We start from the raw sequence: 14,958 nt of genomic DNA, 5'->3' as shown, positions 1-14,958 counted from the left end.
TTGTAATAACTCACCGGATTTGCTTTAGCCAGTGGTTTGGGGCCTGTTTTTTTATCTCTGGTTATTATTTGACCTTATCTAGTTGTTTTTGCAGCCTGTAGCACATGAATCAGATTTACAGCTTTTCAGTGAGCCATATAGGAGGGGGAAAAGAGCATGAGTTAAACCTGAAAGGTGAGAGAAAGCTGAAGAAAATGTTACTTTATCCTTTCAAGAGCTCAGTCTTCTGCACTGATGGAATTGTGTCCTCTGCAAAGGCAGCCCCCCCCTCAGAGCCAGTTAGCCATTATAAAATAACCTCTGATATTCCATTTCCCTTATTGCATTTAAAATAACGTTTAAACCAGCTACTGCAGCCTTTTCATTCTAACACTTCCTGCAGTGGGATGTGTGGTTCACTCTCAGGTGGTACCTTGCCCCTGGAATCAGGTAGGATGTCATTCTCAGGCTGTTGGACAAGGGTTGCAGCTCAGCTGTGCTGTAAGGAAGGTTCTTTAGCAAAACAAATTGTTCATTCTCAGCACACTGACCTACAACATGGTCAAAGCATAGATTAAAACATTACTGTTTGTGTTACCTCTGTTAGGACACTACAGGCATTGGTTATTACATTCTGACCATATATGAAGATAAAGTGGCAATTTCCTCTGGATATTGTCAAAAGCAGGTTAGCCTTTGAGCAGCTATTGCACTGACAAGCTTTAGGATTAAGTTTTCAAATTAGTTCAGGCTCAGCAGTGCTGGCAGTCACACTTCAGCTGTGAAGGTGTTGGCCCTTGCTCTTGGAAGCACTTTGATAAACTTCAGCCACAGTGGGTTTGTAGATCTTAGTAGAGATCACTGATCACCTTTTCTTATCAGTCTGCTAAATTACATTAACAATGTACATTTTTTGACAATTTACACTGGAAGTGGAAGTTTGCTGTTACATTCACAGAGATAACACAGTCTGTGCAGGCAGAACTGCTGCATTTGACCTAACTGTAACCATTTGGCCATTATAGCCATAAATAATACTGCAGACTAACAAAAACATTCAGTGCTTAGGAGGACTTTGTTCTAATTTTTTAGCACAGGCCTTTAGCAGTAGTTCACTCCTGGGATTAATGTAAATAAACCCAGCTCAGGTCAGGCATGTTGTGTGCTACAGAACAAGGCATTTTGTATTTGCCATCTTCACCCATGTCAGCTTGGTTTAAAAAGATGGGCTTTTGAGGCCTGACATGACACAAAGCAGTTTTTTGGCTTCTCTGTGGGAGTTTGTTTCAGTTGGGGGCTGGATGAGCTGCAGAGGCCACTTCCAACCTCACCAAGTCAGTGATCTGCAAGGTGTAGAATTGAGCAAGGTTTCATTGAGCAGGGAAAAGCAGCTCTGGTGAGCTCAGCTTTCAGCCAAGGGGAAACCCTGGTTGCCATCCCCAGGGGCTAGGAAGCAGATGGGTGGCTGCTGCTGAGGAGTGTGGTTGTCACGTGTAGAACATGCCTAGTGGCTTTCCTTTGCTCAGCACTTCATTCAGTCTTGTGCCTGTGCTTGATGCCAGAGTAAATTGCTTTTCTCAGTTAATATGGAGGCATAACTTGTCTGTAACATGGTGGGGAAATGAAAAGCTGCTATGGTGGGAATTCTTCAGGGAGTGAAGAACTGATGATCAGGGATGATGAGCTGTTGCATACATGATTGGATCTTTTTAATCCTGAGGAAAATTCCAGGAGAAAGCAAAAAGAGAGGAATTGCTGAAGGTCAGCACAATCTTAAAATAATCTTGACAAGGTTGATCATTGTAAATGTCTTAAATAATTATGGTGGCTCTGCAAGTATATTTCTTTTTGCCTTTTCTCTTTAGGAGTACAGCCTCATTTTTCCTTAGGAATGTCAACAGCCAATGCCTTCAATTTTAAAAGCTGTGGTTTAATTTCACAATAACATGATGTTACTGTGATTCCTGCTAGTCAGAGTGTAAGGGATTGGATCTGTTTGGTGTATGGAGCCTGGGTTGTACTACTTTAAAGTCCAGAGTTGGGAGAAAACTCAATGAGAATGTAAAAGTACATGTTTGGGTGTTGTCTGTTAAAGGTGGTGGGATGGGAAGGGATGCAGAGCCAGGAGGGAACAGTTAGGAGTTTTCCTACCAGTTTTTTCCAGAGATAACTCTTCTGTTTATATAAAGTTTAGCAATAATCCACTTCTCCATTTTTCCCAGTTGCCATACACACACCCTTTAGATGAAGCCAGGAATTTTTTTAAACAACTTTTTATAACTGGATTGCTCCAGCAGTTTGGGATGCTTGAGGGAACTGTTTTTTGTCCAAGTTCTTAACAGTTCATTTGGTCTGTTCACCCAGATGGGTTAAATGTCTCTTATCTCTATAAACTCAAATTGTTTAGAGAAATTAAGTGTTGAGAACTGTTGAAAACTGATGGTCACTGCATTTTGGGATACCTGAGGTACTGTGACTGTCATATCTTTGTTAGAACAGCTCTAAGCTTAAGGAATTCTCTTAATGTTTATTTTGGTTTTGAGGAAGGAAAGGGCTTTTACATGCACTTTCCAGTCTTCTTTCTAATCCTGAATGCCAGGAAATGTTTGGTGGTTGGTTGTTTTTTCCTTTTTTTTTTTTTTTTTAGTTGCTTTGTTTATTTGCTTATTTATTTTACATGGACAAGTGAAATGTTTTTTTGTCACATCAATATCTGCAGCTTGTCTTGTCCAGGGGCTGGTGAGAGTTCCAGGACTGTGACCATGCAAGCACACACAGACTTGGAAGGCTTTGCTGCTCTGTGCCTGTGCATCCTTCCTTGGTGCATTTCAGCAGGAACATGGCAGTTTTCCAGATGCTACAAGGGACTTGAAACCTGTTACTGAGAGGAGCAGTTGGCAGCTTGTGTTTCACAGAAACGACCTGGCCCTGCCTGGTGCAGCTGCTGCTAGAGAGGAGGAGGCTGTGCCCAGGCTGGGGGGAAGGAGCTTTGGCCCTCTGGAGGTGCTGAATTATTATTCCTGCATAGGCATTTCTAGGAAAGTTCTCTTCCAAAGCAAGAGCCAAGCCAGGAGCTTGCTGAGCACACTGGAGTGGGCTCTTTGCTGCAGGGCAGGGCACAGCCCCTTTGGGCACGACCAGAGAACATAATGTCTCCCAATTTTCCAAAGGCTTCCTTCCCACTACAGTCTCTTGTCCTCCTGGTTCCTGGATCCAGGCTTGTTCTTAACCAAGACCCTGTTGAAAATGGAAAAGAGCTCTCCCATCTAAACCCACACCTGTGGGCTCATTTTAATAACTCACTTCCCTCTTTGGGGTCTAGGCTCAGCTGGTGACCTGCAGCCCAGTGTGACAGTGAGTGAGGGTCATGCACACTTCAAAGGTGGGGCAGCAGCTCTTCCTCCAACCTTTGGTGCTGAATCCTAGCAATGAGAGGCTCCTTCATCTTCATCATGACCAAAAATCTCATTTAAATATCCTTCTGTTGCCTAGGATGCAACCTCCAACAGTACCATCTTACATTTTACAACCCCCCTTAAAAGAGTAAGTTCTAGTATTGTTTGTTTTGGCATCTCAGTAATTCCTCTTTCAGGAGATTGATGAAATTGAGGTCAGATGACCAATCCTCAGCAAGAAATTCAAAGCCCTGTAGTGAGCTGCCAATTCTTGAATTATTTCTAGAAGGATTTTTTTAAAATCACCATAAACTGTTTACTAATATCAACAGTATGAAAATTCTGGAAGTCACACAAGGAAGTGGTACAGCTACAAAAGACACAAGGGTGTTCAAAAGGCTTTCATGTGAATGCAGTGATGCCAAACACCTCAGCACCATAAATTCAGCTGTAGTCACAGGAAAATGGAGAATAGAGAGAAATTTCCATTCCATTCACAGCAGTTTCATACAGGATGGAATTCATTACCAGAACCAGTCATAAGCCATTGAGTGAATTTGCACAGCAGTATCACTCTCATCAGAATTCCTTTGCTTTCAGCTACATTTAGATAGCACTGAAATAATTACAACAGAGAAATGTGTCTTAGTTGTGCTGTGTTTGAGTGCAACCCAAGATTATCACTTAAAAGGATGATTCAAAGTTCACATTTACATTGGCAATGATGATTCAGATGAGGAAGGACAGAGATCTTTGCTGTTGGCTAGCTGGAGTCTGTTCCTTGCTCTTCTGGCTCAGGAGGATACAATTCATCCAAAATCAGCTCTGCAACAAAAAATAATGTTTCAGAGAATGATTTTTTTTTCCTGCTTCATACAGTATAATTATAGCTGGTATCTGTTACAGCAAATAAAATTTTTGAAGGTTCCATGCAAACAGGTCTTTAGATTTGTGTTTTGTCACACAAACTTCTCCCCTTCTTTTCTTTAATGCCATTTTTAGGGACACCTTCCACTATCCCAGGTTGCTCCAAGCCCCATCCATCCAGGAACGGGGCAGCCACAGCTTCTCTGGGCAACCTGTGCCAAGGCCTCCCCACCCTCACAGGGAAGAATTTCTTCCTAATATCCAATCTAAACTGCCTCCAGAGGTCTGAGCAACAACCAGCTGTGGTACTTGTTAAAAGAGAAAAGTGACAGAAGTGAAATTTTTATTTCTGCAACATGGAGAAAAGCCAGCATTTGACTGATTTTTACCTTCAGAGGCATTCAGTTTTTGAGTCTTTTTGAGAATGGCTCTTATGCCTGGCAGGGCTTGGTCATATTGATGGAGAACTTCCAAACAGTGTTCATGGAACAGTTTATCTTTCTGAGACAGGCTGTGCAAGAGTAAAACAGCGTCCCGTAAGAACTGAATAACTCGTTCCCGATGTGCACACAAGCTGCTCTCAGATCTAATCTTCATCCACTGTCTGTGCAGCATCACAATTAGTGCCTTAACCACCTGCAAGAGGAAAAAAAGTGCCTCAGTACACAAACCAAAAATATAGGAGCAGAAAACTTATTTCAGTATGAACTTTACTGCCTAATCTCTTCAAACTTTCAAATTTCAGGATATTTCCCAGCAAGGCAAAGCAAGCTTCCTAGAAGGTGGCATCCTCTAAAGTACAGGACACTTCTGCTTCTCTACAGCAAAAAAATAAAAGGGGCAAAAAGCAATTTCAGCATTGAGTACTTGGAATTTGTAAGCAGGTTAAACTGGGGGAACATACCTCGAGGTAGCACTGACAGTCTGTGCCAGGAAATAAAACTGCTGGTCTGGGGCACCACAGGCAGCGTGTCAGGAGCCTCACTGTCTGTGACAAACACAAGTTATGAGAATTCATTGCTAGTTTCAAACAGTCTTGGGGTAATTTTCTCTCCTAACAGCTGATGTCTTTTACCCTCAAAGTTGTACAAGTTTTTTTTCCCTGTAACACTTCATAGACAGAGTTTGCCTTGCACAGAAACCTTCTCAATGAGCAAGGCTGACAAGGTCAGTGGCCTCTAATTCACTGCATACAAATAATGTGTTTACACTTAAGATAACAGTGCAGGTGGGGGTAATGGAAAGGGTTCTAAATTCTTTAAAATGAGAGAAGTAGAGCAAATAGAACCTTAAACAACTCTTGTCACTTCTGTCTGTACAAACAACACAAATTTAAACCTATTATTTCTATATATAACCATGACTATTAAACAGCAAGGTAGCATTTCCATTGAATGCCAGGAATATAAATCCTAAATCACTACAGAATGCCTTTAAATGTAATAAATATAATCAAAATTAAATGCAAATCTTGCTTCTTTTTACTCTTCTATTGTTCTAAATACAAAATAAAGCTTAGTGCTGAACATCTGCAGCCATCCTAGGATCTCCCTTGGTTTTTTCAGTGACTTGAAAGGCTATTGTGACCAGTGGTCTCTTCAGGGATAGTTACTGATTCAGTTTCAAGCAGATCCTTTCAAAAATCAATGTAATCCCTTACTGCAAGCCCCCATATATGCAGTTTTGTATTTCAGCTAGAGAAAGAACTTGTTTTCAGACAATTTGTGCACTATCCTGCTCCTCCCACTCCCCCAACTGGAAGAAGAAAAGAGCACATGGATACTCAGCTGGGGTTACCTCTTGCTCCAGCTGAAGCCAAAGCATTTCAGATGCTGATTTATCTGGTCTTGATGTTATGTACATGTAGAGTGCAAGGAGAAGACAGGTGTCTGAAACAGAGAGAACTTTGTTCTTTTTCCAATCAGCCACTTGTTCATGACAAAAATTATTGCTATCAGGCAAGAAAACATGTTGAGTTCTGTCCTAGGGCTCATGGTACAGGCTCAGCTTCTTGTTTTACTTCCCACATCTTCAGCAGTGCTGAGGAAATTGGTATCCCTAAATCTTATATTTGCCTTTGTGGTAATCCTGTCCTGGTTCATTCATAAGGAACTGAACAGAGATCATTTGTCATGCAGAGTACTGGAATCTCTGAGCAGTTCCATGAGCACAGATAAATTTAACTTCAAAACTCCTCAAAAGCCCCTTTTTCCTCATCAACCTTAAATACACAATTTAGAAAGTGATTTTTAAATGGCTATCAAAAGCAGTGCTTGTACACAGATACCACAACACAAATACTCTCCAAATCAGAAGCAGAAAAGAAGTTTTCAGGTAACAGAGCAGGCTTTTGGCCTTTTGGGGTTTCAGTGCCTTGGAGCAAGGCCTGTTAGCATCACTGTTAGGCATGGTAACAGTTCTGTGTCTCCTGCAGTCTTTTACCTGAACGAGAACAGAGCTGAGCAGCCAGCAGGTGGTGCTGAGCAAGAGCACACAGGAGTCTCACAGTCAGAAGCACGGCAGGCACAGGGCTCTCGGGCCTCAGGCAGCACTGCAGCACCTGGCTACTCAGTATGTGCTGGAAACTTCAAAACAAAACTGTGTTAGAAAAGGGAAGTGGAGCCACAAGTTGGAAATACACTGTTTTTTTTGTAGGCAGTATCGTAATTTGTGCCTTTTAATCTATTCATAAATACAAAGTATGCTGGAAAACATTGTTACTTTGGCAGTCGCTCTGCAGTTGACACTGGCAGTTTTACCTGCCAGAATGAGATCCTGTGCTTTCCTTATGCACCTCCCAGCAATCACAAAACCCCCAAAACGAATGTTACAAAGCTTCTTCACTTTCAATGAGGCAACAGCATCTGCTTCATATGAACATCATCAACAAACCTTGTTACTGATCAGGGATGATTATTATTAACAGCAAAAGCAGTAGAAAGATCCTCAGCTGCTTCTCAAATATGATCTGAAATGTGATTTCTCTTATACATGGCACACCTTCCAGTGGAAGCTGCCCAGATGAGTTTTAACAGAGAATGAAAACTGCTAAACAACAGACTCTGAAATAATTTTAAAGCTATTACTGACTTACTTTATTAATAAGTCCATAGTTGAATTTTCAGCTAATTTTACCAAAACTTTTAGGCTTTGGCTCAGGATATTGTCAGTCTGGGAACCCCTTGCAGCAGAAAAAGCTAAAATCTGAAGCAGCTTTTTAAACAAAGAATGTTGAGCTCCATCAGTATTGGGAGGATCCTGTGGAGCAGCCAGCCCTCCTTGTGTCCTGCTCTCTTCTTTATTGTCACACTGATTGTCACACGACACATTTTTGTCCGTCTTGGAAACCTGTTCCTCTCCAGCAGCAGACCTGTTTTCCTTTTCAGCAGACAGCAATGTGTGGACAACATCCCAGCTGTAGAACACCAGATAATAAAGGATCCCCAGTGATACAAGAGTAGTTTCTTCAAGGTTCAACCTGAAGTCCTCCTTGCCTGAGCCTGTGTTTGTGCTGGCTCTGGAACCAGCAGCTGGGTGGCTCCCACAAGCTCCATTCCCTGGCGTGTCCCCGAGCTGCTCTGCTCGGCAGAAGGCACCAACATGGTGCTCCACCAAGGGCAGGAGATGCACAGCACCCCGGATCCTGCTCTGTGTGAGGGGCAGGAGCCCTCCCTGGCCTTCTGCTGGGCTTCCCTCAGATAATCCTTCATCCAGAGCAATCAAGTTCAGTCCTGTTATTGCCAGTTTTTGAGCTTCTTGCAGGGATACAAGAGGAGAAATTCCTTCTTGAGTTGTCCTGCTGCTGGGGAGTTGTGTGGGCTTCCTGTCCAAATAAAAGTAAAAGGGAAATGCTTCACAAGAAAAGGCAGAGAACAGACTTAAAATCTGAGTTATCCATATTATGAATTGAACAGTAGAAAGGCCAGAGTACTAAGAGATGTCTGTTTCCAATATAGGAAATAAAGGGGGAAAAACATTCTACTCCAGCCTATCTGAAAAGCAAAGGTATTTCAGAAGCTACAGTCTAATTCTGTAAAGTGAAGAACTATTATAATTCCTATTCAAGCTTCATATTTAAAATGCTTTACCAGGAAATATATCTTGGAAAGTTGCACACCAGTTGCACATTACAAATTGAACACATTTTGTATTTTGAAGATATAAAACCAAGTTTTGATCACATCTTCAGCGTTTTCTTCCCCCTTAACTCATGATCATGTTTCTGTGCTTCCCTCATTGCAATGCAAGCTGCTAACAGCTACTCCCATGTTTAGTTCTGTGCCTTTCCCTTACTGATAATTAACCTAATTTATTTTTTAAGGATGCTCCAGTGTTTGGTATGTGTGATAACCAAAGATACAGAATGTTGTTCCAAATTTTGCATGTAATGGCCTAAGCAGAGCATGATTTACCATAGGGAATGAGCTGTCCTGCATGACCAAGTGTTTCTTAGTACAGAGAATGCCACTGTGCTGAACATGGCAGATACAGTTTAAAAAAAACCAAAAACTTACGTATCCAAAGAGTTGGGTGGCAACACAGCTCCAGACAGAGGCTCAGAGTTGCTGAGAAGGTGGCAGAAACCTAGAAGTGACCCAGGGACTATGGGCTGCTTCATCAGTGCATTCAGCAAGATAGAACCTGGAAGGATCCAGAGTTTTCTTTGGAGTAGATTTGCCATCATCAACAACAAAAAAAATCAGTATTTCAGAAGATCAGCCTTATTGCGAGAGTGCTCACAACCTCAAATTGGGTTTGGTTTTTTCATAATGAATATTCTTTTTCAACAGGAGGATGATTTTCAGAAAAATTAAGTTCAGATATTTAAATACAAACCAAGTTATATTTAGAGGTCTTTTAATTATGACCCATCTTTGCAAAATAGCTTGAGCCGAGTGATCACATATCCCAGCTGTTCTGGTGACTTGCCCTCCATTTTCTACTCCAGACATTGAAATTATGTGATGCAATTCCACTGCCAACTGTAACTTAGATAGTACACTAAAGAGTTCTTGGAGCTGATTGTCGAAAATGCTTCACAGTGTTTTGGGGGTTTTTTAGGCACATTTTCCCTGGTTTTATTTCTGCATTACCAGAATGATATTACCTCGTGTTTTCCATTTGGGGACAGAGCTGTAGGAACCATTTTTTCCTGTTGCTTTGTGCTGCTTCAGGGATGAAACTTCAGGATGGGTTATCTTCCTGTCTGAAACAAACAGGGATTGGGAGAACACAGATCTGCACCCATCCTGTACACACAGCCACAGTGTTAGATAATCTTTTAATCATCTCTATATGTCACAATTACCAAGCAAACCAAGGCCAAAATCCTTGAGAGTTCAGAAAAAAAGTAAACAAATGTATTTTTTCAAACAAATAGGCATCTTGAGTGTTGTTACCATAACAAACAATAGCAATACTAATGCTTTCAGGCTATTGCATTTTTCTTTTTGCTGGAGTTCCTACTGCCTATATTTTTAGAATGAACAGTGTAACTGACAGCAACATCTCAGATTTTTCATGTCTCTTCCAGTAAGGATTAGTTGATGTTATTCACATTTCTACATTTATTATTTCCCATTGCTATTAAAAAACCACTACTTTTGTTTCATATTATAGCAATCTTCAAATATATGCAGATACTCATTTCCTAAGGTTTACTCAATGAATTTCAAGACAGAATTTTGTGAGAATTACTGCCCTACATATAAAAGAGGAAATGAGTACATTGTTTCAGTTGCTTCTTTAAATATGTCTAAATATGTACCCTTTGAAATCCAATCCCCAAAATGCTACAACAAGAATACAAAACATGCATTAGCTGACTAGCAGACCAAGAATTAGGCAAATTATTTCCTATTCTTTGTGCAATGAGAAAAGACAAATCAACAATTTGGATGTTTTAGTTCATCACACAATAAAGTTTTTTATTGCAGCCACTGGCCACTTCATCATTGCCACCCTGGCATCTGGTACTAAGGTATGAATTAAAATGATCTTCATGCAAATTTCAGTCACGGCTATTAAACTCCAGTTGGTATAAAGTGGAAAAAAAAAACCTAACCAAAACCAAAATAAATAACTGTGAACTGACTGCAACTGTTTAGTCACAAAATACTTCTCCAATGTAGAATGTTTACTTGTAACTAAAAATGTTGCAAGCTGTACACGGGTTTACCTTCCTTGATTGAAGTTGTCCGGGCCATCAAATTTCCTGAAGAACTCGATGGCCTAGTGGATGTTTCAGCATTGAAGGATTCCTTTGTAGGAAAAGATCTTCTTTCTGGCTGTGGAGAACATCCTCCTGATTTCACTTGTACCACAAGATTCTTTTTAGGGCTAAGATAAAAAGACAAATCAGTATTTCTTTTGTAATTCTTTGATTAAACAACGATCTATTTTCTTTGCACTGTTTGATGTTTTAAGAGATACTTCACTATAAACTCTTTGAATTTCTGTCACAGCTACAAGGAAGGCTCTTTTTTGAGTAAATTCCATAGATATCATCAGACTTTTTTGTTGTATTTTTTAAAAGATAATAGATCTTAGAGTCACATGAAGAAAGAAAACCTCTTCAATAGTTTAAACACATGTATTACAAAAATGAACACAAATTGCTTTTCCAACCCCCCTACCTTGTTGTTGGAACTGCCTGAGAAGGGTGTTTGTTTCTTTCACAGTTCTGAAGTCGTGTTCTTAATTCATTCATTTCTGCGTCCTTGAACTGCAGCTCGGAGTGCAGCGACTGTAACTGAAAGGGGATTTCAGGGCACTTTTACTGTTACCAGTTCAGGAGTGGTGCAACTGCAGAGCAACTGAGTTACAGGGAGCTCCAGATCACCATCTGCTTAATGTGAACTCCCAGAGCTCCATTTTTAGGAATGTTGGTCCAGTTAACACTGTCTGAGAGCCAATTGCCCGGAGTTCAGGCAAGAAGCCTTTGTGAGTGGCTAAGACAGAGCAAGTGCCACGCAGAGCATGGCTCCAGGGAGGCTGCAGAGCAGCCTCTGTCCTCTTCAAGGCTGCACAGAGATGACTGCAACAAGAACAGCAATCTCATCAGAGCCACAAAGCATGTTCTGTCACTTTTCCCACTCTAACATATATTCCAATTGCAATGTTCTCAGGATGGCTTCAAAAAAGCATAAGTAAATGAAAACTTCTATCACCTGAATTTATTTTGGCAGGGGGAAACCCTCAACAAGTTCTTACAAATGTCTTCTTTTAGGTAAGACAATAAAAGAAAGCATTGTGGAAATTTCACACAAATGTTCTTCCTTTGACTGAATGGTTTGGGCCATCATTAAGCCATAAATCAGCATCTCCATGTGATCTGCAGGTAACTGACATATTTACAAACCTTTTTGGAGAACTCTTTTTCTTTTTCACTCAAAATCTGAGATTTTTGCTGTTCCAGTAGCAGATATGATTTTTTCTGTTCTTCCATAGCATGCTCCATCTGCTGCATTGAGTCACGCAGAATTTTAATTTCTCCATTTTTAGTGAGAATTTCATCCTGCATTTCTTTCAGCTGCAAACAGAGGAATTACATTAAAGGATGCATATAGCCAAAAGTATGCATTTGCATCAGTATGTCATTGAAAATTAGGTGTATTTGTAATTTCTAGGGAGAAAAATGCTCCTGGTAACCCAGCTTAGAAATTCTGCACAGGTTGCTTCTAATAATTTTTAAATTAAATCAGGCTCAGCTACTGTGTTCTTTAAAATTATTAAAAATTACAAGATCATCCTTCTCTTTCCCCTTCTCTGCAATTATGTTTTGTTTTGTTTATTTTTTTAACAAGTGTTCTAGTCACACACATCAATAATTTATTCATTGTTTGGATGATAACAGTGATAATTTAATTATACTACTACATCCATCAGGGCAGCCAACAGACAAGGTACCACCCCCAGACAGAATCTTCATGACACTGAGTCTCTAATACCTCCTGAGCAGCCACTACCACTCAGAGACAAGACTTTGGGGGGACAATAAAGAAGTTACTCAGAAAAGCAAGAAGAAAAGATCAGAAAGACACTTCTCTGCAACTGCAAAATTATGATTTGATATGGTGTACAGGTAGGAAACTCCCTGATAAAGGTGGATAAAATAGAGCTGGGAAATACACAGAGAATGGGGGAAGGGAAACAGAGTATCTTTCCATAAATGAACACCAGGAAGGTAAAGTAACATAAAGTCACTTGAAAGTCATGTCACTTTCCCAAACCTTTTCAGTTGAACAAAACAACTCTGGCTGACAGGGCAGAGAAATTATTTGACAGGGAACAAATAAAACTGAAAAATTAGCATTTGCTAATCTGAAATGGCCAAGAAATAAAATACTGCTCTCACTCTTTAGCATAACTAGAGCTGTTTCTTGTACAATGATTTTAACACCCCTGGATTACAAATATTATTGATCACCTTGATTAGAACTAACTGCTTGGGACTGGACTTATCCCACCTTTCAGTTGTTCCTATCAAAAATGTAGTATTTACAGGAGAAGGGAGGATATTGCCAACCTTCTGTTTGACTTCTTCATGCTGTGTCTGCAGCACTTCAAATTGGAATGCATCTCTCATCAGACCATCTTCTGCTCTGCTTCCTGCCGCAGGGAAAAGCCAAAATTTGAAGCACAGATGATGAATGTGCATGACTGGTGACTCAACACCAAGGTTGTGATATTTGTCATTGCATACATCTGAATATCTTAGCATATCTTTTACTGTCATTACAAACAGGTAAACTGCCTCATCCAGCCACCACAGGAACTTACAAGGGAACTTACAAGAAAGAAGGAGCAAGTCTATTTACAAGAGCCTGCAGTGACAGGACGAGAGGGAGGGGCTTTACGGTGATGACGGAGATTTAGGTAAGATATTAGGAAGAAATTCTTCCCCGTGAGAGAGGTGAGGCCCAGGCACAGGTGCCCAGAGCAGCTGTAGCCCTGGATCCCTGGCAGTGTCCAAAGGCTGGACAGGGCTTGGAGCAGCCTGGGACAGTGGAAGGGGTCCCTGCCATGGCAGGGGTGGCACTGGATGCGCTTTGAGGTCCCTGCCAACCCAGGCCATCCTGAGCTTCCTAAAGGGACACCAAACCCTTCCGCAGCCGCGGGGCAGTGAGGGGCAGCCGCCGGGACACACCGACCTTGCCGCCCGCCCCGGGGCAGCTCCGGGGCTCGCCACGCGTGTCCCGCGGGCGGATCCTGCGACAGCGCCTGCGAGGCCAGGATGTCGATCTGCTCCAGGTCGTCCGCCGTGAAGTCATCGCTGTCCCCGAAGGGGTCCACGATGCCGGTCACGGCGCTCTTGGAGCGCTTGTGCGGGGGAAGGACGTTCCGGAGTGCCGGCGGGGCGGCCGCGGCCCCGCTGTCCCCGCAGAGCGCGGGACCGCTCCGCTTGCGCGGCCCGGGCAGCGCCGCCATGGCGGGACCGGGACCCGCGGCGCCCACACGCCGCGGGGCCGCCCCGGCCACGCCCCCCCCACGCGCCGCGCCGCCCGCCAATCACCGCCGGGCAGCTCTCCCCGCGCAGCCAATGGAGTGGCGGCGGCTTCAGAGCCTGCTGTAAGCGCTCTCGTGATTGGCTGCGGGCAGCCGACAAGCAAGCGCCTCGCTGATTGGGAGGGAGGGAGGCGGGAAGGATCGTCCCCTCAGCGGTGTGAGGGGGAGGCGCTGACGTCAGGCTTTCGAGCGATGACGTCAGGCTGGGCGGTGACGTCACGGTGAGGGTTGTCCCTCTGATATCACACCTGGCTTCATCCCGGGCACGGTGGCGTCACATCGCAGCCGGAGCGCGGCTGTGACCCGTCCTGTGCGGCCGCCGCACTGCCGGCCGCAGAGACGAGTGCGATAAACTGGGGTCTCTGAAAGCGTCGGGAAAGTGCAATGTTTGCAAAAGTCCCGTGCTAAACCCCCACTGTTAAATTCCTGCCGCTAGCCTTTTTTGTCATCGTATTTGGCCCGTTTTTAAATGGACTGAAAACTCGAGTTTCCAGCTCTGCATAACTCAGGTGGGTGTGTGGCCACAGCTATGTTGATAAACCGGTTAGAGGAGACTAGACCATAGTCTTGCAGCACATCTTTAAAACAGGGTTACTAATTATTTTCATTTCTACAAATCAGTTTACAAATCCCTTGATGGTCTTTTAAGTGAAAACCGCTGTGTCAGTGTGACATATTTCCAATTCTGTTAGAGAATTCTCTTTCTCTTGTTCATTTCCCTATTGCCCATTTCATGCAGGGAAATTAGATTATCACCTGAGGGTAATTTTCTTTATCCCTGCAGTGCATGAGCAGCCTGTGAGGAGCCAGTGAGGCCCAAAGAAAGCCCTGAGGGTCATTGCTCCCAGCTGTGCTGAAGTGGCTGCAGGTGATCCCAATGAAACCATCAGGTGGGAAGAGCTGCATTGCTCAGCTCAGGTGCACACAAAGGAGCAGTCTCAGATGGAAACTGTGCTTTAGTTCTGAGGTGCTGCCTGAAGGTTTCATTTTTGTTTCTCCAAAAAGTTGTTTTATCATTTATGTGCCAAACTGGGGAAATTGTGGATCGGTTTGATGCTGTAAACACTGAAGGTACCATTTATGCTTGGAGTTGTTGCTTTTCTCCCTCTAGTGGGAATAGTAACATAATGTTCATCTTTGTAGTCTTGCCATAAAAAAAAAGTTTCTTCTTGCTTTTAAGAATGGTTTTATAAAACCAAAAATTTCTTGT

The 14,958-nt window shown here is 42.6% G+C and overlaps 1 protein-coding gene across 3 annotated transcripts; it reads right to left on the bottom strand.

Moving 5' to 3' along the window:
• Positions 1-3,665: 3,665 nt before the first annotated feature.
• On the bottom strand, positions 3,666-13,709 carry ATRIP (ATR interacting protein). Of its 3 annotated transcripts, none has more exons than XM_059856172.1 (13): positions 13,394-13,709; positions 12,769-12,851; positions 11,602-11,772; positions 10,877-10,992; positions 10,420-10,580; positions 9,349-9,447; positions 8,756-8,882; positions 7,336-8,064; positions 6,684-6,826; positions 6,039-6,130; positions 5,146-5,229; positions 4,631-4,877; positions 3,666-4,199 (listed from the first exon to the last, which is right to left on the bottom strand). In XM_059856172.1, exons 1-13 carry the CDS (start codon positions 13,668-13,670, stop codon positions 4,138-4,140), a joined length of 2,391 nt encoding a protein of 796 aa, XP_059712155.1. In that variant the 5' UTR covers positions 13,671-13,709; the 3' UTR covers positions 3,666-4,137. The 3 variants fall into 3 exon arrangements, 2 of the variants coding, with proteins under 2 accessions (XP_059712155.1, XP_059712154.1); XM_059856171.1 differs by having other exon boundaries at positions 12,769-12,855; positions 13,395-13,709; XR_009487803.1 differs by lacking the exon at positions 3,666-4,199 and having other exon boundaries at positions 4,842-4,877; positions 5,146-5,225; positions 12,769-12,855; positions 13,395-13,709.
• Between the last annotated feature and the right edge of the window lie 1,249 nt (positions 13,710-14,958).

Source organism: Haemorhous mexicanus, chromosome 11 (genome assembly GCF_027477595.1).
Source record: "Haemorhous mexicanus isolate bHaeMex1 chromosome 11, bHaeMex1.pri, whole genome shotgun sequence".
Lineage (NCBI taxonomy): Eukaryota > Metazoa > Chordata > Aves > Passeriformes > Fringillidae > Haemorhous > Haemorhous mexicanus.
This window is presented reverse-complemented; position numbering and strand designations above follow the sequence as displayed.

Bases quoted from the DNA above. Each gene is read 5' to 3' on its own strand.
- ATRIP (XM_059856171.1), bottom strand. From the start codon at position 13,670: ATGGCGGCGCTGCCCGGGCCGCGCAAGCGGAGCGGTCCCGCGCTCTGC. The intron at 9,448-10,419 runs GTAAACCCGTGT...TGTTTGTTTCAG, and splicing joins GACAACTTCAATCAAGGAAG to ACAGGAAGATAACCCATCCT. The intron at 6,131-6,683 runs GTAAAAGACTGC...TCTCTGTTTCAG, and splicing joins TCAGCTCTGTTCTCGTTCAG to ACACCTGTCTTCTCCTTGCA.